The 21,830-nt window shown below is 63.1% G+C and overlaps 1 protein-coding gene across 3 annotated transcripts; it reads left to right on the top strand.

Annotated features, from left to right (window-relative positions):
* Positions 1-611: 611 nt before the first annotated feature.
* MAEA (macrophage erythroblast attacher, E3 ubiquitin ligase) lies at positions 612-21,216 on the top strand. 3 transcript variants are annotated; one of them, XM_080671663.1, is made up of 10 exons: positions 612-741; positions 11,845-12,027; positions 13,440-13,643; positions 14,578-14,700; positions 15,206-15,319; positions 17,569-17,645; positions 17,992-18,100; positions 19,275-19,408; positions 19,969-20,164; positions 20,557-21,216. In XM_080671663.1, the coding sequence occupies exons 1-10, from the start codon at positions 673-675 to the stop codon at positions 20,650-20,652; spliced, it is 1,305 nt and encodes a 434-aa protein (XP_080527789.1). In that variant the 5' UTR covers positions 612-672; the 3' UTR covers positions 20,653-21,216. The 3 variants fall into 3 exon arrangements, with proteins under 3 accessions (XP_080527789.1, XP_080527790.1, XP_080527791.1); XM_080671664.1 differs by lacking the exon at positions 15,206-15,319; XM_080671665.1 differs by lacking the exons at positions 14,578-14,700; positions 15,206-15,319; positions 17,569-17,645 and having other exon boundaries at positions 19,973-20,164; positions 20,557-21,210.
* The last annotated feature ends 614 nt before the right edge of the window (positions 21,217-21,830 follow it).

Genomic DNA, 21,830 nt, shown 5'->3' with positions numbered 1-21,830 from the left:
GTTTTAAATACCCGCCTTTTCTCTTCCAGTAGGAAACCTGGGTTCCAATGCGACTCCAGCAGCTGTTAACCTGGACATGGGGCGCAGACGCTGACACGCAGCCGCTGGCCTGCAGAAATTTTGGCCACGTCGCCGGAGGACCAGTGCCGCTAGGGGGTCACTTCCTGGAGAGTCACTGACACGAGGGGTCCCAGTCTCTAAGGGCTGTTCCGCGGGTGACCCCACACCACTCGCCCCCACAGCCGCGCCCCGCGTGGGTCCCAGCCCCAGCGACTCCGTTCCCATCTCTCTCCACCCGCGGGTGCTGCGGGCGGCCCGCGCACAGACCACGGCGGCCCGCGCACAGACCACGGCGGCCCAACAGTCGGGAGCAACCAGGGGCCAAGAGGCCATCCTGTCCCGCCCCTAGTTCAAGGAGAGAACCGCCCAACTGGTCTTCCCGCTGATTGGCTGAACGACAGACAGGCCGGCGGTGATTGGTCGGGCTGGACGCCTCTCGGCGCGCACGCCGCTGCCGCGCCTTCTTCCGCCGCCGGGCCGGTGGGCGGACACGATTGGTGCGGACGCGTCGCCCCGCCCACCCGGCCCCGCCCCGCCCCGCTCCGCAACATCACTACCCGGCGTGCCGCGCGGCGCTTCCCCTCCGCCCGCTAATGTTTTGGCCGACGCAAGATGGCGGTGCAGGAGTCGGCCGCCCAGCTCTCCATGACCCTGAAGGTGCAAGAGTACCCGACCCTCAAGGTGGGCCTGCGGGTGGGCGGCCGCGCCTGGCCGGGACCGGCGGGCCGTGGCGGCGGGGGGTGGGGCGCGCCCTGGACGAAGGGCGGGGTCTGGGGCCGGGCTCCCCGGGTCTGCGGGGCCGGTCTCTGAGGTCCGGGGGTGTCGGGCTCCCCGGGGGCGGCGGGGTCTGGGGCCTGCGGTTCTGCGGGGTCCGGCTCCCCGAGGGCGGCGGGGCCAGCGGGTGTCGGTCCACGGGGCAGGGCTTATGGGGCCTGCGGGTATAGGGTCGCAGGGTTCGGGTTTGCGGGGTTCGGGGGGCCGGGCTCCTGGGGGTAGCGAGGTCTGGGGCCTGCGGGGCGGCGGGGTGTGCGGGTCCGGCTTCCCAGGGTCTGCGGGGCTTGCGGGTAGAGCCTCTGGGGTCTGTGGGGTTCGGGTCTGCGAGGTCCGAGGGGGCCGGGCTCTCCCGGTCGGCGGGGTGTGGGGCCGGCCTCGCAGGTGTGGCGTGTGGTGGCGGCAGTCCCGCCCGGCCTGCGAGGGCTTCGTGGCAGGCGGGGAGCGGGTCAGCCCGCCGCCGGCTTCGCCCTCCGAGGCCGCCTTGTGGCCCCGGCGTCGGAACCAGCCTGAGCTGCCCTCTGACGGCCGTGGCGGCGGGCGGGCTGGTGACGGGGCCGGGGTGGAGGCCGGGGTTCTGCGTGGGGGGTCGCGGGTGGCCAGCTCCCTCCGTGTGCTGTGTCGGAAGGCGGTGTGTGTGGGCTTCCAGTCACTAATTAGGGGAGTTGCAGGGAGAGCCCCACTAGCTAATGGGAACCCGTTTTGCGGGGGGGTTACCAAACCTGAAATACAGCCCTTGCCACCTGGTGGCCGGTTGGGTGACCTTGGGTGGCCCCTCAGCCAAGTCGCATTCCATCAGGTGAAATGGTGTTCCCAGCAGGAGGCTTGTGCCCGGGAAGGATCTGGTGGGAGCACCTGGGGATAAGTTCCTTCCGGGGTCAGGGCACAGCCCCCCGGGGAGAGCTGTGGCTGAGCAGTATCAGTGGCTCTGGATTCCTTCCCTGGGTCCCCCTCCGAGGTGACCGGTGGTAGTGGGCGTGGTAGTGGGTGCAGGGTGGCCGGGAGGCCTGCCCCCTGTGGTCACCACTTGCTGGGAGGCCTCAGGCTCTGCGATGTACTGGCAGCTCCGCTGTCACCTGAGCGTGAAATGGGGGAACCTCGTATTAGAAGAGACCCGACGGGAGCCAGCCGGGCTGGGCTCGGGCCCTGCTCTTCTTTCACCAGCGGTCGGGCAGGAGGGGACCCTGTCAGGGTGTGGGTGTCAGCGTGCGGCCCACCGAGGCCCCCCATTAGTGAGGACTGTTACCTGCTGGCCTGTGTCTTCGCCCACCATCTTGTTGTCATCTGAGCTGATAGACGAGGTTCGAAGGTCAGCACTGGTGGTCCTTTTTGGCCCTGGCTGGTGACTGTGAGAAACACAGACAGGAAATGGTTTCTCCTCCCCTGTCACGCTGTGGCTTGATCCCGCAGTTGTTAAGTAGCCTGTGATGGGAATAGTTGTGCACAGTCACACAGGTGAAGAAACGGTGCGAGTCATTTCACGTGAGCTCGCCGGCTTTGTGAAGAAGTGGAACTTCTTTTTTAGAAGGATTTTAAAGGCAGAGTGTTGGCAGTTAGAGACCCTGCCTCCTCCGCCTGCTCCCTGGTTTAGGCCCGTTCAGTCCTTCCTGTTCTATGGACACGTGTCAGCGTCACTGCCGAGCCAATGTTTTCCTAGAAGGACTGATTCCTAGTGGATAAGGACGTTTCCCTGGGATGGGGGTCTTTGATTTGGATGTTTGTTAACATAGAGTTAGCGGGACTTTGGAAGAGCTGATGGCCGAGCCGTGCTGTGCAGCCCTGCAGGGTCCGGGCACAGGGTGGGGACACAATGCCGGAAGAAGGAGGGAGGGCAGGGAGCTGGGTCCTGAATGGTGCTGCTGTGCTTCTTGCTCCAAGGGCGTGTGTCCCGCAGGCCAATGGGGATGGGAGTCCTCACACTTGCAGCTGGGGCAGGTGTGTCACAGCCGAAGGGCCTGGGGCTCCTGAGTCCCCAGGAAGGGAAAGGAGCTGTGGTGAGGTGCTGCTGCTCCTGCCCTTATCTGGCACCTGACCTCGCTGGCACCTGATCCTGCCCCGGTGCTGTGGATGGCACGGGCCTCCACCACTGCAGACTTTTGGCTGGGTGCTGCTTTGCTGTGGGGGTTGTAGAATGCTCAGCACGCCCGGCTCCCACCCACCAGATGCCAGTAGTGTGGCCTCAGGTCTGCAGACCCGGCCCGATGTGCCCTGGGGTGAAATCACCCATGAGAACCAGGGACCGATCTGGCTTCAGGGGCTGGTTTTTATGTTCCTAGAAGGGTTGGGGTGGGGGCACAGCCTCGTGCTCGGGCCCTGGCTGTGTCCTTACCGTGGAGGGCCCTTGGGTGTCGGGTGTAGGTCATGCCCTCAGGCCTCCACGGACGGCCAGGGCAGAAACCTGGGTGCCTAGCCCAGTATCTTGAACTAGTTTCGTTTTTGATAGTTTTTTCTGATTACAAAAGTAGCTAATGTTTATTCTCCCAAATTATTCTGCTAATCATCCCACTAATATTTTGGTATATTTTATTTCTTTCCTTCAAATCGTTGATGTCAAATAGTGTCTTAGAGGCCTTTATTATCACCCACACTGGGTAGTCCTCACCGCCCAGGAGAAGGGGCCTGGCACTGGCCTGCGGGCCACCTGGCTCCTCGAGTCTCTACTGGGCCCACCTCCGTCCTCACCTGGAGCCTCATCTCAGCAGCCCAGCTCAGTCCCCCCCACCCCCCCACCACCCACCCCCCGTCCCCTCCTCACAGGCGCAGGCGGGGGAGCGTGGGTCTGTAGAGGACTTCTCTACCGGAATGTGTAAATTGTGCTTTTAATTTGGTGACAGTCTTTTGACCAAGTGCTGCCTGCAGTTCCAAAGCCTGGGTTTGAGCTTGTCATAGAGAATCTGGGTGACAACTACGTGCCTAAGGTTGGAGCTTGCGGGCAGCTTTCCAAACCTGGCCATGGCTGGATTTGGGGGTACGTGGTCTCTAGTTGGAGAAACACCGGTGAGCATGGAGTGTGGGCATAGGAGACAAACGGGTGGGGTGGGGGCTTTGCTGCTGGCGTGCGGGGTCCTGGGTGGTGGCCTCGCTGGGTCTTCACTTCTTCCTCCTGCAGGCTTTTTTACTTACAAAGTCAGGCGTCCCTCCCTCAAAGGGTGGCTGCCCTACGGTGCCGACTGCTGGTCTCAGGTCCACGGCCCCTGAAGCGTAATTCCCTTCCTCTCCTAGCCTCCAGCCTGTCAGACCTCAGCGCGCTGGGCTCCTCCCCACCAGCAGGCCCACACTGCCTTTTCCTCCCAGACCCGCAGGTCGGAGCGCAGGTGAAAGGCCTTCTGGGAAGAGCCGAGCTGATCCTGCCGCTGCCACCTTTCCCTCTTTCTTCCTCACGTTGCCCGGAGGTTTGACACAGGTGTCTGCCCTGAGCGAGCCTCCGGGGAGGGCAGGCTGGGAGCAGAGGCCTCCCGCTCGCTCGCTGCAGGTGGCTGTGTTTAGTGTTTTCTCAAGCAATGTCATGTCAGGAAAAGAAGGGCTTTCTGAGGCCCAGCTCTCCGCGTCAGTGCTGGCCCCCAGCGGGCAGCGGCCGCAGCCCCAGTCCCCTGGCTTTGGGGTTCTGCTCTCCTGCGCTCCCCATAACACTCCCCGACGGGTCCTCTTGTGGTGCCTTTGTCTCACCGTGCGGGGACAGGGGACAGGGAGGCAGAGGGTGCGGGCTGGGCTCCAGGCACAGGCCTTGCGGAGACTCCCCCGCGGCTCTGGGGCGGCGGCGGGGGGGGGGGGGGGGGGGGCGGGGACCTCTGAGCGCGGGCACTGTGGGGGTGCCAGAGTGTCCTAAAGAAAAAGGCAAGTGAGTCCCTGACCTGGTGCGGCTCCCGGTGGTGGGAGGGAGGCACTGAACGCGTGGACAGTACATTTCAGAGCTTTTATCGACCAGGATGAGGGCGAGGCAAGTGTGGGACGGTGGGAGGGCTGGGGCTGACCTGCCGTGAGGCCCAGGGGCTGGCGGTGTGTCAGGTGCAGCACGCCCCAGAGTCTCTACCTGGAGACCATTATTTTGAAAACTTGTGAAAAAAAGAATTGTCTGCTGTTTCGACAACTGCAAACTAATAGTTACACTTCGCCTGCGCAGGGACGGGCTAGGGGGCCAGTGGGAGGAAAAGGGACGTGTGTGACCCTGCCAACGATGAAGGTTGGAAAGTGACGTCCCTGAGTAAAGAGGAGAGCACCAGCTGTGCGGATGGTCTGGCCCCAGTCCTGACCGCGGCCCACAGGCTCCAGGTGGTGCTCGGCCGCCCGCCTCCGCCCCCACCCCCACCCCCACCCCCAGCACACAGCCTCCTCACCTCGTCCCCTCACCACCCGACCCGGTGGGCGAACTGCCCGTCCCGTCAGCTTGTGCCCGGGGCCCACACCTTCTTGCCCGCTGCTGCAGCACTTGGTGCTCCCCGCTGCCTCAGTTTCCCCCTCTGACCGCTCTGATTGCCCCATCCGGAACCCTGTTCTCCAGCTGCTGGTCCTCTCTGCCCTCCATCCTGCCTCTGGGAGCTTCTGGTCTTCCTTGGGTTGGAACCAGAGCTGCAGTGTCCCCAGGCCCTCCTGCTGTCCCTTCCCTGTCCCCTCCCCCCCTCTGCTGCCCTGGGACTGAGCCACTGAGGCCTCCCTGCAGAAGCAGGCCTTGGCACATGCTTGCTCTGCCCAGAACCCTCCCCCAGATGCCACACGGCTAGTCGCTCGCCTGCTCTGGTCTTTGCCCAAAGTCCCTTCCCAGAGGTCACGGACTTAAGCTGGAAAACCCACCATCTCCTGCATTTGCTGCTTTGTCTCTCTAACCGGGGCTTAAAGCTCTGGGGCGCAGAGAAGGAATAACTCTTCACTGGAAAGTAGACTGTTCAGTATTACTTTGGCAATCCTGTCCAACGCAGTAAGAATCCAAACGGAAGCAAACGTCACTGTTAGGGTGGACGAGACGTCACATGTGTACATACCGTTAAACACAAGCCAACTAGCTGGGAAGGATGGCGGTGACTAAGAGAGGTCACACGGTAACCGGCGCATGAAAATGCACCCAGCCCGTCGCTCACAGCACCCCGCGGGCCGCGGCGTCCCCGGCGCCTTGAAGGAGGCCGCCTGTTCCTGTCGGCAGACGCATGGCAGCTGTGCAGGCACCCTGCCGGTGTGCGCTTGGTCAGAAATTCCTTCCCTGTAACAAGGAAGCGGCAGCAAGGGCTGGGCCCTGCCTGACACCAGAGAGGGGTGTGAGGCACTACAGTAACAACCTTGACGGAAAGTGGCTGCCTTCCATTTATATATGTATATTTTTTTTAATATATATTTTATTTATTGATTTTTACAGAGAGGAAGGGAGCGGGACAGTTAGAAACACTGATGAGAGAGAAACATCGATCAGCTGCCTCCTGCACACCTCCTACTGGGGATGTGCCCGCAACCAAGGTCCATGCTCTTGACCGGAATCGAACCTGGGACCCTTCAGTCCACAGGCCGATGCTCTATCCACTGAACCACACTGGTCAGGGCCCATTTATCTTTTTTATCTAAAAAGTAGCCCTCGTTGGTGTTCTCAGTGGTTGCAGGGGTGGGCAAACTTTTTGACTCGAGGGCCACAATGGTTCTTAAACTGGACCGGAGGGCCGGAACAAAAGCATGGATGGAGTGTTTGTGTGAACTAATATAAATTCAAAGTAAAGGAGCGGAGGGGAGAGCAAGAGAACCGGATAGAACAGCCGGATCCGGCCCGCGGGCCGTAGTTTGCCCGCGGCTGGGTTAGAGCATCAGTCCATGCACCGAAGGTTCGATTCCCCTGCAAGGGCACGTGCCTAGGTTGCGAGTTTGCTCCCCACCCTGGTGGGGCAGGTGCAGGAGGCAACAGGCAATGTATCTCTCTCCCGTCGCTGTTTCTCCCCCTCCTTTCACTCTCTGAAAAGCAATGGGGAAAAATACCCTCAGTTGAGGATTAATCCCCCCAAAACCAACAAACAAACAACAGTAGATAAAAAGCCAGGAAGTGCCCTGGCCGGTGTGTTTGGTTGGTTGGGCATGTCCTGTGCACCGAGAGGTCGCCAGTGTGATTCCGGGTCGGGGCACATGCCTGGGTTGCAGACTTGATCCCCAGTAGGGGGGGCGTGTGGGAGGCAGGCGATCAAAGGTTCTCTCTCATCCTCGATGTTTCTCCTCCTCTCCCTTCCTCTGTTTCTAAAATCAATAAACATCTTTTTAAAGCGAGGACGTGAGCTGTGCTGGTGTTACTTATGCCACTCGACACGGGTGCCCACAGGGTTTGTGTTGGATTTGGTCAGTGAGCCGTCCTCGGTGGGGGGCGCTGGACTGCTGGAGGGTGGCCTGGCCCTGCCCGTGGTGGCAGGGGTTGGCGCCATGCTGCTGTGCGCACCCGCTGACTCGGGAGATGGGGCTCGTGTTTTACTTTCAGGGCCCTTCCTGAAGAGGGCCGGCGGCCCAGCAAGGCCTCTGCAGGTGACCCGCGGGCAGTGCTGGGACGGCCGCACAAGCACCGAGAGGCGAGTGGAGGAGCTGACCGCTCTGCCTTCTGAGCTGGTCTCATCACACCCCCTGACACTGGCCAGAAACCTGTCATTTTTCCAGGAGCCTGTTTAAAACGGGGGTTTGAACCGCTGCTGTCCGTGGCGAGCCTCCCTCGGGGAGAGTGCCGTGCTTGGGAAGGTCAGCTCAGGGCAGCACGCAGCCACCGGGCCGGAGGCTGTCCCGAGCACACACCAGAACAGAGGCGGCTCTCCAGGGCGTCGGGGACGCGTACTGCCTGCCGGGCCCACGCCAGCGCCTTGGGAGATGTTTTTGGCTTTGTGACAGATGTTTAGAAGCCTCTTCTGAGTTTCTCAGTCGGGAAAGATAAAAGGCCTCATGCCATTGGGGAAGTCCGTCCTTCCTGTGCTGGTAGAAATGGCTGAAGGCATTGTGATGACGAGTGAAATGCATTTCTTTGTCAGCAGACACCGTCAGAAAGCCCCAGCACACACTGCAGAGGCCGCGGAGCTGGGCACCCCGTGGGAGGGGCGTGCGGCGCCGGTGGGAGCACAGATGTTTTGTGCAGGTCTCAGCCGCGCATTGCCAGGACCCGTTTCAGTTATGGAAACTGGAAGGGTTCTTTTTGAGAGCCACTGGGGCAGGGGTGGGGGTTGGGGTGGGGAGGGAGGAATGCTGGAGAACAGATCACTGGCTGGAGAACGCCCATGATCTTAACAGCTGAAACGCGACCAGTTACCAAGGAAAAAACAAGTAGATCTGAGTCAGACAGACTTAGGTCTCCGGTTGAGCAGATAAGGTAAAATCAGAATTTAAAAGCAAATAACAACTTAAAAAACCCACCAAATGTGAACTAGAAAGAGCTGATTCAAATTGAGAGGAAGATCCAAGACCTCTTTCTCGTGGAGTTGGACACGGGCACGAACGGGAAAATGTGCTGAATTGAATCCTATAGAAACCGATGCCTGAATAGCCTATAACATTTGAAGAGATTCAAAGGAAACTTTGCCTGAAGAGAAGCCCAGGACCAGATGGCTTCACCGGTGAATTCTGTCCCTTAAAGGGTTATTTTGGGTCCTCGACCCACTCTTCCAAACACAGGAAGGAACGCTTCCCAGCTTGTTCTGTGACGTCAGTATCACCCTGACTCCAGAACCAGACACGGACAGCTCGCGAAAACTGTGACCATTATTCAGCGTGAATCAATATAGGTGCCAGTCATCGCCAACAAAATGCTAGAGAATCGAATCGGACCAGGGAGTGAAAGGAGTGCTGGCTTCACCTGGCCACAGGAATGCAAGGTTGGCTCAACACGCCAACGTCCTAACGGCCCAGGCAGAGCCACTGTCTTCGCCTCGCTGACGGGCATGCGGACTCGGCGGAACTGGGCACCTTCCGATGACGGAAACACTCAACAAACCAGGGAGCTTCCTCAGCCTGGTCAGGGCATCTGAAAACCCGCAGTTGGAACCACGCTCTGCCTGCAATCAGGCACCGACGGGTGTCCCTCTCGCCGCTGCTGTGCTACGTCCTGGGGGCCTGGTCAGGGCAGGAAAAAGGAACAGCAAAGCTATTCGCAGGTGAAATGCTCTTGGACGTGGAAAATTCTCAGGAGTGCACGCCTCGTAGAACTAACAAGCAGGACAGAGTCCGTATATGAGGCATTTCTGTACCTTAGAAGTGAAAATCAAAAAGGAAACAGAATGAAATATTTAGGAATAAGACTTGCTATTAAAATAGCAATACTTTCCAAGTTGATCTGCAGATTCAGCACAAGCCATAAGAAAATTGTAGCTGGTTCTTTTGCAGAAATTGACAAGCCAACCCTGAAATTCTTAGGGAAATGCGAGGGACCCAGAATAGCCACAACAGCGGTGTGAGCAGCTCAGGCTGCGGCCACTACCAGAGACAGGCCGCGGCTGGGGGCTGGCAGTCCAAGGTCGGGGCAGCATGGTTGGTTCTGGGGAGGCCGCTTCCAGTTGCAGATGGCCGGCGTGGCGGAGAGGGAGCACCCTCGGGACCCTGCTAAGGCACTGATCCCCTTCATGAGGCTGCACCCTCGTGACTTACCACCTCCCAGAGGCCCCATCTTGTCGGGGCTAGGATTTCAACTTGAATTATGGGGGCTCGTGGGTCCATGGCACCATTCAACAGCAGCTCCCCACCCTCCACGGCCCGGCACCCGCCGTCTCCCTTTCCGTCCGGATGGGACTGGCTCTAGGGCTCCATGGAAGTGGGCCGGCTGCACGGGTTGGCTCGTTTGCACCATGTTCTCCAGGTCCGCCGTGCTGCAGCCTCTGGGAGGGTGTCCTGCCTGTGAAGGCTGAGCTGAGCGGCAGCCACCGTGTCTAGGTCGTGCTGTCTTCTTGTTGCTGTTAATCCTCACCAGAGGATGGTTTCCATCGCTTTTTTTCAGATGGTGGAAGGGAGGGGAGGAGGCGGAGAGAGAGACATCCATGAGAGACATACTGACTGGGTGCCTCCTGCACATGCCCCCACAGGGCGGGGAGCGAACCTGCAGCCCAGGTACATGCTCTTGACTGGGACTCAAACCCCAGACCCTTCGGACCGAGGGCCAACGCTCTAACCACTGAGCAACCGGCCAGGCCAGACCACATTTTCTTGAGCCCTTTGTCCGTAGCTGGACACTGGGGCTCCTCCATTCTCAGCTCTGTGCAAGGGCTGCAGAGGTCTCTGTGAGGGGCACGGGGACCCTCCAGCAGCCCCGTGTGGACTGCACAGCTGGCCTTCTGTGTCCCTGGGTGTCCCGTCCACAGTTTGACCAACAACCCACTGGAAACAGGATCTTTGCTCTGAGGTTGGGAATCCATCTATGTGGAGGCGGCTTACTAGGAAGTGTATGCGGGTGTCCCCCTTCTGTGCCCCCACGAGCGGGAGGGCTGGTCACGCCCGGTTCCACAGCAGCTGCACCATTACGCCCGCCACAGCGTGCAGGGTCCGGCCTGGGGCCTGAAGTGTCCGTGGAGACCTCTGCCCGGGTTTTGTTGCGCTGTAGGAGTTCTCTGTAGTCTGGGCTGCTTCCCTCTCGGCAGTTGCAGTTCGATGGGGTCCCATTGGCCACTTTTGATTGTGTTGCCTGTGCTTTTAGGGAGACATTTTCATTTACTTTAGTTTGAACTCTTCCAAAGTCTTTCATTTCTAGCCCTGTTCCCCACGTTTATTTAGGCAATATGTTTTCCCCGTTAGGCTAACCACATTCTTTTAGCCTGTCCCTCATCGGGCTCTTTCTTCACTGCTGTTCATGTCTCCGTTGTCTCGCCTCGTTGGCTGTTTGTTTTTCCTTGGCTGAGGCCTTCCTGGGAGCCGTCTTCCTCCGGGCTGGTGGGTGCTAGCCCCGGTCCCTGAGCGGCTGAGACCGCCCTCGTCTCCTCGCTCGCTCTCGGTGATGGCTGGCTGTGGTCGGAATGCTCAGCGTCTCTGGAATCCCATTGTTTCATCTGGCCAAAGCCCTTTGGGGAGGAGGAGCCAGGGAAGGAGCTCTGGACCGAACTGCAGGGTGGCTGTGGGAAGGGCAGGAGCGCTGGGCTGGGTGCCCTGGGTGGAGGCTGAGCAGCAGCTGGCAGGAGCGGCTGCCACGTGGCTCAGCACCCACACAGCCAGGGAGGCCGTCTCTGGGAGCTCCTGGGGGGCGGGGCTAGCCACACCCCTGACCTTGGACACGCCCAAGGTCCTGGGCTCTGGCCAGACTGGTGGGGAGGGTGGGTGGCAGAAGGCCAGTGCAGGCCAGTCCTTGCGTGGGAGGGGTGGGGCAGGAAGTACGGGTCAGGGCCACTTGGAGGTGCGTGAGTGGAGGTGTAGGGGCTGGCTCAGCCCAGAGGAGGGTGCTGAGGTGGAGTTTTGCAGCTGTAGGAGCGTGAGGTGCCGTGACCCCAGGGTGGGCCAGCGCTGTACCCCGTGGACACTGGGCCTCAGGCCCACCTGCGATTCTGTGCAGCAGTGGGTGCCTGCACCCGACATGCACCACATCCCCAGTGATTTCTTTCATCAGAAGGTAAACAGGTAAAGTTGACTCTAACCTTAGGGTGTAAATCGCGGGACTGGGGACTGGCGACGACTGCAGGTGAGATCACAGCGTCTCCTGCTTCCTTTCTGGACCTCCAGGCCCAGCGGCGAAGCTGGCCGTGGCATCCCCGTTCCTGTCGGCTCTGTGGGTGTGGGGACGGTTTGCTTTTTAAATTTCTTTATCCTCACCCAAGGATATGGTTTATTGAATTTAGAAAGAGAGGACGGGGGAGAGAAGAAGAAGGACTCATCGGTTGCCTCCCATACGATACGCACCTTGACTGGGGGTTGGACCGGCAACCTTTTGGCTACGGGATGCTGCTCCAACCAACTCAGCCACCCGGCCGGGGCGGCTTCCATTTTTGGGTTGGTGTCTGCGTTCAGGAACCCGAGGGACCCTCCATTCGGGTCTCAGGGTTAGAGAACCAGAGCCCCAAGGTCGTGCCCGGGGCACTGGAGGGTCAGCACCCCTCTCTCCTCCAGGTGCCTTACGAAACCCTGAACAAACGCTTTCGAGCTGCTCAGAAGAACATCGACCGTGAGACGAGCCACGTCACCATGGTGGTGGCCGAGCTGGAGAAGACGCTGAGCAGCTGCCCTGCCGTGGACTCTGTGGTCAGCCTTCTGGATGGCGTGGTGGAGAAGCTCAGCGTCCTCAAGAGGAAGGTGGGTCCTGGGCTGGGCCTGCCCGCCCACGCTGTCCAGAGAGGGCTGGGGCCCGGCCCGAAGCGGGAGGCTGTGCTGACCGGCGGCCCTCCCTGCCGCCTGCACTCGGCCTCAGGCCAGCTTCCCGTCCCTTCTTCCTGGGGCCCGGCCATGCTGGCTCCAGGGTGCCCACGCCCACGCAGGCCGGATGGGGCGGGGTGTATTTGGAATTGCACCTAGAACAGCACGTGGGCGTTTTGTTTCTGGTAGGTAGGGCGTTGGCACTGGTGTGCCCCTGAGGCAACCCAAAGATTGTGATACTTTAAAATACCAAAGAACTGAGAAGAAGGGCTCCCCAGGAGGACAGGGGCCCAAGGGGAGCAGGGGCGGAGGCCGTGGAGCCCCTCCAGGGCCTGGCAGGCAGTGACCTGGGGCCCTGAGGGTGCCCAGGAGTGGAGGCCCCCAACAAGGCACTGCAGCCCTTCCACTCGGCCTAGCTGTCCCGCAGGGCGCCAGGCAGAGTGAACGCAGGTCTGAGGTGTGAGGTGTGTGTCCCATCCTCCGCGTGCTGGGCAGGCACCCGGGGCACCGCGGACGGGCAGGAGACAGTGCAGCGAGGCCTGCACAGACTTCAGACTCGGCAGCTGTCAGAGACCCTGGTTCGCTGTGTTTAAGGACTAAAGAACAGCTTGAAAGTTTCTGCAGAAAATAGACCAAGTGATTCAGTTTCAAAAGAACCAAATAAAACTTAAAGAAATGAAAAAAGAAATGACATGAAAAACTCAAGCGTTTGCTTATGACACATTCGAGCACTTGTGCATCAGACAGCTGCAGTGAGAAGGAGTGAGCGGGAGGTGGGCTGCGGTTTCGGGAGCCCCGGAAGCAGCGCAGGGATGCAGAGGTCCGGAAGAGGGCAGGCGGGAGCAGACGTGGGTAGTGGCCGGGCGGTGGGCGGAGACACAGCAGGGCCAGTTCACGCCCTACGGGGGCCTAAGCGGTCAACAAAACGGCGAAACCCTGAGATGGACCTTAAAAGCAGCGAGGGGGGGGAGGGGCAGGCACTTGTAAAGAGCAGCCCGCTGCCCCGAAGAGTGGCGACTGGGAAGGGGGTGCCCGGACTCGCCTGCCACACTTGGCGGTGGGCGGGCTGTGTGGACGGCTCGGCTAGGACGTTGCAGAGCAGCTGTGTTCGTTTGAACAAAACTGGCTAAGGAGGAGGGTTTGTAAAAGAAAGGTCGGTTTGTGACGATAAAAGGTCTGGTTAGGAAGCCGTGACACTGAATTCCGTGGGTGGCAGGGCTAAGCAATACCTGCGGACCACCTAAGCAGCAGCCAGCGGGGGTGCGGGTCCACCGCGGTGGGGGAGGGAGGGAGGGAGGGCGCACGGGTGGGGAGGCCGCTGGCCTCGCGCTGAGCGCCCTGCCCCGTCGCAGGCGGTGGAGTCCATCCAGGCCGAGGACGAGAGCGCCAAGCTGTGCAAGCGCAGGATCGAGCACCTCAAGGAGCACAGCAGCGACCAGCCGGCGGCCGCCAGCCTGTGGAAGCGGAAGCGCATGGACCGCATGATGGTGGAGCACCTGCTGCGCTGCGGCTACTACAACACGGCCGTGAAGCTGGCGCGGCAGAGCGGCATCGAGGTGGGCGTCCTGGGCCCCCCCCCGCGCCGCCCCGCGCGGGTCCCCGCCCCTGAACCCGAGGCCTGCTCTGAGGAGGAGCGCCCGGCTCTCGGGACACCCCCTCGCTGTGCGCTGCTCTCGCTGGTGGGACCTTTTCCAGGGCGGGGCTCGCTCTCCATCGGCCCCTCCCCTGGCGCCGGTGGGACAGGGGCAGAGCCAGGGCGTGTGCCTGCCCGGTCCCGCCCAGGTCCACGGCGCTGCCCATGACCCACTCTGCTAAACGGCCACGTTTTGCACCTGGAGAGCGCTGTCTTCAACCGTATGTCCCGGGGGGACCACCTCGGCTGGTGCTCTGCCTTCTGCAGGGACGTTCTGGGCCCAGCCCCTCGGGGAGCCCCTTCCCCCTCAGCGATACACTGCCCCCCAGGACCCCCTGCCTCCCGAGCTTCAGCCCTGACAGCGCCTCACCCGTCGGGACGTGGCCCGGGCCCGGGGTCCCGCACAGGGCCTTCTTGTCGGACTAAGTGTCCGTTTCCCTCCAGGGCGCCTTTCTGACGCCCGAGCCTGGGTGCGCGGCCTGTGCCCCCGGGGCCCTTCTGCCTGGCCTGGTGCCGGTCCTGCCGCCTTGCAGGCTGGGCTCTCCCAGAGCCCCACCACCCAGCCCTCTGGCCACCTTTCAGAAAACCTCCAGTTTAGGTCCTCGGGAACAACAGGAAGTGAGGGGATGGGCCGCTGGGCTTTCCCGGCTTCTTGTGAAGGGTGGGGCGGGCCAGCCTCAGCTCCTTCCGGTTCAAAGGGCTTGCTGGGCGCGGGGCTCACCTCTGGCCCGGCCTTGCCCTGGGCAGACCCCTGCGCGCCACCAGAGGGGTCCTGGCCGGGCCAGTATGGGGCCCTGGGAGAGGGTCCGGGTGCAGGGGTCCGTGCTCTGAGCGTGCGCCGCTGCCCCCCCCACAAGGACCTGGTGAACATCGAGATGTTCCTGACGGCCAAAGAGGTGGAGGAATCCCTGGAGAGGCGCGAGACGGCCACCTGCCTGGCCTGGTGCCACGACAACAAGTCCCGGCTGCGCAAGATGAAGGTGCTTGGGGCTCCCGGAGGGGTGGGGCTTCGGGCGGGGCTTCGGTGGGTGGGGCTGAGGTGGTGCCACCTGCACCGGCTGATTCGGAGTTTTAGTTCCGGACACCTGCGGGGCTGCCGGGTTTGGTGTGGGGAGCCAGTGGCGGCCACGTATAAGCAGCTTGGGCGCCGCTGGGGTTGGAGCCCCGTCCCGCCCGCCTGCATCGTCAGGGTCGAGGGAGCCTGCAGGAAGCTGGTGTCCGCCTGCAGGGTGCAGAGCTCCAGGCGGGGTTCGCGAATGCAGCTCCACTGAGACCCACAGCAGCTGTAAACGGACCCTAAGCCGTCGCAGTGAAATATGCTGTGGAGAGGTGCTTCCAGGGGCTCGCAGGGACGTTCCCCGTGTTAACCCTCCGCCTCCGTTAGAAAGCCTTGTCTCCTGTTTTCTAACCCGAGCGCCTCCCCCTCCCGTGTGAGCTTGTCTGTGCACATGGTGACCAGCCAGGGTGACACTCTCTGCCACTCAGGGCCGCCAGGGCGAGCATGACGCGAAGCCGGGACGGAAAAGTAGAGTGGCCAGTGGCTCCCCTAAGGAGAGTGAGGATCTTGGTATGGAAACCATAAGAGGAAAGCCAGAATTGGTACGTAACACCCGCCCGCCCCGCCCCCGCCTTCCCACAGCCGTGCTGCCCGCAGAGCGGGAACCGGGTCGGAAGGAAATGGGCTTCCGTCTGGACAGGTTGTCCCTGCGAGCCCGTTGCCTCCCGGACCCACGGCTGCTTGGCGAGGGCGCCACTCGGTGCTCTCAGATGGGCCTCGCAGCTAGTGTGGGCGAGCGGGCCAGGCCGAGCCCGGCGGCCGGTGAACTTGGAGAGCAGTCACACACAGCATGCCTGGAAGACCCCTAACGTCCTAGCAACACGCTCACAGACACCGACTGACAGATCAGGGCACCCGACGGTCTCTACATGTGTGCACGCAGGCGGGAGGGTCACACCAGGGCCAGCGGGGTCTGCAGGGCAGGCAGGAGGCTGGAGGAGGGAAGGCGCTCGGAGGCTCAAGTGTCACGTAGCTGGAGGTGCCAGCTTAGCGCCTGGTACGTTGGCCGGGGTCTCCAGACACTTGAGGCCGTGTGCGCAGAGCCCTGTGGCGCTGCGTGTCTGGAAGCCACGGCAGTACAGGCGTGGTCAGTGCTCTTGATCACCCAACCACGGTGCTTCCATGACAGTCACCCGCGAGCAGCCTGCAGTCGGTCCTCGCCTGACACTTCGCGGGTCTGACCAGTGGGACAGTTGTTCTCGGGTGATGGGTGCAGAGAAGAGCCTGTTCCTGGGCCCCTCGTCAACATTACCATAGACGAGGCGAGTCAGGAGCTGCTGTGTTTGAAAGTGAATCTGGGAGCAAAGCGCCTCGTAAACGATAGAGCGCGTCAGTGCACGGAGCTGTCCCTGGCGCCACCCACAGCCCCACTGTCCGTGGTGCCCCCTGGGGCTCCAGCCCTGAGAGGCTGGGAGGCAGGCCGTTCTCTCCCCACGGGTCCCTGCCGCACCTGCCTCACCCAGGCGGGTCAGGTGTGGGTGTGGGAAAGGCCCCCCGTGCGCATGGGGAAGGGCGAGAGCAGGGAGCCTGCTGGGGAGTGGCGTGTGGGCACCAGGTAAGTGGCTCTCGCATCTTTGCCTGCTGGCCCCAGGGTCTGGGCCGCGCGTCCATGGTGTGCCACGTGGTCCGTGGCACAGGGATGGGGCTTGAGTCACTGCTGAGCTGGGGCTGCCTGCAGCCAGGAGGTTCGGGCGGGTGAGCGGTAAACAGGTTTGGAGTGGGGGGCGCTGACCTGACCTGCTGTGGGCAGTCCCCAGTCAGGCCCCCCTGGGGTCTGGGTGTTGGGAGGCTCCAAGGATGCGGGGAGACGAGGCGTTGCCCTGCGCCGTCCCCATGACTCCGCTCCTGGTTGGGAGCACTGGGAGTCCCTGAAATGGCGTGGACACGGCGCCCCAGCTTGTCGCCTTAGGTGGCACAAGTCCTCTTGCTCCCCTCCCCCCACAGGGCTGGGTGTCACTGAGATCTCGGCGTTACTGTTCGGGTGTCTGTACCAGGGCCCTGCTGGTGGGGTGCTAGTGCCCCCAGAATTTCATGTGCGGCTTGTGGGCTGGCACCTGTCAGACACGCAGCCGGCCTCGGCCAGTCCTGGGGCTCCTGACTCCTCACACTCTGCCTAGGCCAGCCTCCCCGGCTGTCTGTGTGCCCCGCCCCCCCTCCGCGCCCCCCTCTCCCCCCCCCCCCGCCCCCCCCCCTCCCTGGCGGCCCCTGCACCTGCTCAACCCCCTGTTCATGTAAGACGCCACCTTCTGGCCTCTCCTCCTGCCAGGTGCCAGGGGTTGGGCTTCGGCACAGGGCTAGCCTGCCCCCCCCCCCCCCAGTCCTGGTGTGGGACAGCCTGGCAGGTCAGGGTGGGTGTGGCTTTGATTCTGTGACTCTGAGGCTGGCGCCCGGGAGGAGCGGGCAGGAGAAGGGCTCATGCAGAGAGGGAGCTGTTTCCGCGTGGCACCTGCTTCACCCAGGACGTTTGTCCCCCACACCCTGACCTGCTGGGGGCCCAGCAGCCTTGCGGTGACGCTGGCAGCGTCTCACCTTGGTCACACCTGTGGGGTCCACCCCGCTGTCCCGAGGGCCTGGGCCAGGGCGGCAGTGCTGCTCACACCATGCGTTGCCGAGGCTGCGCCAGGAGAGGCCGGGCCCTGAGCCACAGGCCCTGGAGCCGTGGGCTACGGACGGTCGGCCGGGTGGAGGCCTGCCTGGGGCGCTGTGCGCAGCATCAAGCTGGTCTGTGGGGTTGGCCCGGCGACGGCTCCGCGGCGCCACGGTTAAGCCTTCGTCTCGTCTCTGCCCTCAGAGCTGCCTGGAGTTCAGCCTCAGGATTCAGGAGTTCATTGAGCTCATCCGGCAGAACAAGAGACTGGACGCCGTGAGGTGCGCAGCGAGATGGGCGCCCGGGGTCCGGACGGGCAGTCACGCACGGGAGGGCTGACCCGTCCTGTCACCCGGGTCCGGGTGCAGTGAGGTCCTTGGGGTTCGGTTTGTGTAGACCAGGGTCCCGGAAGGGCTCGGGCCGGGGGCTGCGTAACTGTCTCCGGTGTCTCTGTGGGGGACTCACCGGTGCATCTCCCACTGTCCCATCCCGGTCCCTCCGGTCCCTCGGGTGGGGTCGGCCCCGGCGCGCTCGCTTCCCGCAGACCCCGGCCCAGGTCACTGAGCGTAGCCTGAGCTCAGGCTCTGAGAGGAGTGCAAACGGTGAAGAACAAACGTTGTCTTGTAGACACGCCCGGAAACACTTCAGCCAGGCCGAGGGGAGCCAGCTGGACGAGGTCCGGCAGGTCATGGGCATGCTGGCCTTCCCGCCAGACACGCACATCTCCCCCTACAAGGTAACGGCGCCCCACGAGCCCGCAGGCCTTTCCACCGTCGTCTGCAGACCGAGGCTCCCCTTCCCGCCTCCGCTGTCCCCGTCCAGAGCCGCTCCTGTGCTTTGTGCAGCCGCCCGTGTCCTGGAGGCTGGGGGTGGGGGTGGGAGTGGACGCTGCTCGTCAGGAAGGGGCGGGCCGCAAGCTCTGAGCCCCTCCCCACGGCCCACCTCCTCCCGCCCTGCTTGTGCCCTGGGACCCAAGTGACTTCCTTCCTTGGGCTGAACCAGCCCTGCTGTCTGGACCTTGAAACCGCTGTGCCCAGCGCTTCCCCTGCAGCCTCTCCCATCCCAGGCGGGGCCACACCCAGGGTGCCAGCCAGCCTCTGGCGGCCCCACCCCTCTGCAGGGCATCTGGAAGCTTCCCCGACGGAATTCCCCGTCAGAGTCACGGTCCTGGCGCTCCTGGTGGTGAGCCCACACGCAGTCTGGACCACGCACAGCCCCGCTCTAGGGGAAGCTCGTGGGCAAGAAAGGCCGACCTGCCCTGGGAGCAGGCTTCCAGCGCGGGGGCCTGTGCCTTCCTCCCTGCGGGGCCTGGTGGCAGCGCTGCCTGGGGTTCCCAGCCCGGGAAGCGGGCAGCTTCCAGCAGGGGAAGCGTAGAGCTGAGGCTGCGGAGTCCCGGGGAGAACGGGAGGCTTGGAGGACCACGCGCATGCCGCGTGCAGCTGCCTGGCCTGGCGGGGAGTCCCGGCGTGTGATGGCCACACGCGAGGCAGGACGAGGCCTGAGCAGAGGGCCGGGAGGAGGCACAGAGCTGCCCTCCAGCGTGGGCCCTGTGCTGGATGAGAGCAGGAGGGCGGCGAGGTGGCCGCTGGGCTTGGGTGTCGTGCACCTGACAGGTCTCCCGGTTGATGTCAGGGATCTCCCTTTTCATCTGTGCCCCCACCCTCCCCCACACACAGCCTTTGAGTGTAAACTTGATCACTGTAGGGGCAGACAGCGGCCAGGCTTAGCTTTATTTCCTGGAAGGAGGCGTTTCCGTTCACTCTGCTCCCAGCAGGAGGCTCCAGGCTTGCTCAGCACTGTGCTGCCGGCTCATGGAGACCTGTCCGTCCCGAGGCCGTGGGACCCCACCCTCTGAGCGCCCGTGGGCTGGAGGGGCCCGTCCGGTGGCCCAGCTCTGCCTTCCCTTCCAGGACCTGCTGGACCCGGCCCGGTGGAGGATGCTGATCCAGCAGTTCCGGTACGACAACTACCGGCTGCACCAGCTGGGGAACAACTCCGTGTTCACCCTCACCCTGCAGGCCGGCCTCTCGGCCATAAAGACTCCGTATCCTTCTGGGCTGTGTCGGGAGCCCTGTGCCTCGCGGCCTCTGCCCTGGTCACGCGTGCAGTCCATGTACTGGCCCCCCCCCCAGGGGGCGCCGGCCGTCGTAGAAACCTGCCCTGCCACACACCCCCTCCATGGAGAGCAAGCGTGCTGTCCTCTGGCAGCCGGGACTGGGCCATTTAGAATAGTTTTCCGGTGGGTTCCGGGCCTGCGGTGTCTGCTGTCCCAGTGGGCATGCTCCCCAGAGCGGAGCCTCCTGGGCCAGAGAGCTGACCCGGGCCCCGCGCTGGTCTGTGGGTCCCTCGAGTGCACGGGGTCCCCTCAGGACCCATCAGGGCTGTGTGCCTCTTGCTCGTCACGACGCTGGCCCGTTGGGCAGGCCCTGCCTGTGGGGACCGGTGGGCTGCTCCCATGTGGGCTGTGCCTCTGGTTCCGTCGGCCTCCGGCTGCGTTCCTGCTGAGCCGTGTCTCTCTGCCTTGGAGGAGAATTCTGCTGCTTCCTGCCGGGGCCTGCGTGCAGGGGGGCCCGGCCCCGTGACCCTTCCTTAACCCCCGCACAGGCAGTGCTACAAGGAGGACGGCAGCTCCCGGAGCCCCGACTGCCCCGTGTGCAGCCGCTCCCTGAACAAGCTGGCGCAGCCCCTGCCCATGGCCCACTGCGCCAACTCCCGCCTGGTCTGCAAGATCTCGGGCGACGTGATGAACGAGAACAACCCGCCCATGATGCTGCCCAACGGCTACGTCTACGGCTACAACGTGAGCCGGGTCCGCGGGGGGTGGGCTGGGGGGGGCTCCTCCCGCAGGAAGCAGCGGGTGGGCGGGGCTCGGGGGCTCCTCCCGCAGGAAGCAGCGGGTGGGCGGGGCTCGGTGCCTGGGTCACTGTGTGCTCTGTCCTGCAGGAAGCAGCGGGTGGGCGGGGCTCGGTGCCTGGGTCACTGTGTGCTCTGTCCTGCAGGAAGCAGCGGGTGGGCGGGGCTGGGGGGCTCCTCCCGCAGGAAGCAGCGGGTGGGCGGGGCTCGGGGGGCTCCTCCCGCAGGAAGCAGCGGGTGGGCGGGGCTCGGGGGGCTCCTCCCGCAGGAAGCAGCGGGTGGGCGGGGCTCGGTGCCTGGGTCACTGGTCTGTCCTCACGCGGCCGTCTTATCTCGCAGTCTCTGCTCTCCATCCGTCAAGACGACAAGGTGGTCTGCCCGAGAACCAAAGAGGTCTTCCACTTCTCCCAGGCCGAGAAGGTGTACATCATGTAGGCGGCGCCTGCCTCGCGGTGCCTGTTTCTTGCGACCAAAGATCCGTGAGCAACAGCAGACGCTTAGGAGCGGAGGAAGGAGAGGGAGCAGCCTGGACTTGGAGCCACACTTGATCGTAGGACTTGGTAACGGGAGTCGACTAGCTGATGCTTCCGGGGAGGACCGGCACCTTCCGGAGACTGGAGACCCACTGGACACCAGGGAGACCTGAGGACGTTTCAGAAACAGTTCCCTCCCTGTTGCTCGGGACCAGCCCTGGGAGCAGGCGGGCCCTGCGTGGTGGCGCCTCGCATGGACGGCTCTCGCCTCCCGCCTGCGTGGCTGTGCCCCCCATGGGGCCCCGTGGCCATCTGCGAGCCTGCGTGGTGGTGACACTCAGCTCCAGACGCTGCTGTCACCGACGAACGTCCAGCTGAGTGACCGCAACGACTGGGACCCAGGGAACCGAGTAGCCGGCGCCGCTGTCCGTAGGTTTGTGCTTAGCGCTCAGTTGCATGTGGGTGTGCTTAGCTGATAAGCTGTACATGTAACCGTGTCAATAAAAGGGTTTCTATTTCTCGTTTCCATGTGAGTGGAAGCTGCTCTGCCTCCCTGACGCCTTGGCGCTGTCTGCTGTCCCCACCCCCCACCCCGTAGTCAGCAGCTCGAAGGTGGGCCCTGCTGCGGGTCCCCTGGGTCTCAGGCTCCTGAAGAAGGGGTGTCCCCTGCTGAGCAGTGCGCTGTCCAGGGGTTGGGCCACCAGCAGGCCCCTTTCCCCCTCCGTCCCCCAGGCAACAGCTGAACTTGGGAGCCGGCGGCGTCACCCCCACCCCCTCAGCCGGCGAGGCCTCACTGGAGCCGAGTTCCTCCTGAGATGTTGCTGGGCAGGGACTGGGCGCTGGGTCACGCACCGTCCGGCCTGCCCCAGTCAGCACACGCCAGGGGCCGGGGCGGCAGGGCTGGGCTGCACGCAGCCTCAGGCAGGACTCCCTTTGCGGAGGGCCCTGCCTTTGCTGGCCCCAGGAGCTGCCCAGCTTACTTTGGCCAGTTCCTCCTAATTGTGTAGCTCTGTCACCGGCCAAAGTGGGGCTCAGACGCAGCTGGACCATCCGCCCAGCACCTGACCCTGACATGCTCTGGGGTTAACTTGCACCCCCAATGCTCCTTGGAGGCCTGCTAAAGCCACAGGTGGCCTCCAC

This window comes from Plecotus auritus (genome assembly GCF_963455305.1).
Source record: "Plecotus auritus genome assembly, chromosome: 1".
Taxonomy (NCBI): Eukaryota; Metazoa; Chordata; class Mammalia; order Chiroptera; family Vespertilionidae; genus Plecotus; species Plecotus auritus.
This window is presented reverse-complemented; position numbering and strand designations above follow the sequence as displayed.

What these genes read in the sequence shown, in the direction of transcription:
- MAEA (XM_080671663.1), top strand. Translation starts at nt 673, where the DNA reads ATGGCGGTGCAGGAGTCGGCCGCCCAGCTCTCCATGACCCTGAAGGTG. An exon ending in AAGAGTACCCGACCCTCAAG is followed by an intron (nt 742 to 11,844) that starts GTGGGCCTGCGG and finishes TCTCTCCTCCAG; the next exon opens with GTGCCTTACGAAACCCTGAA. An exon ending in TCAGCGTCCTCAAGAGGAAG is followed by an intron (nt 12,028 to 13,439) that starts GTGGGTCCTGGG and finishes GCCCCGTCGCAG; the next exon opens with GCGGTGGAGTCCATCCAGGC.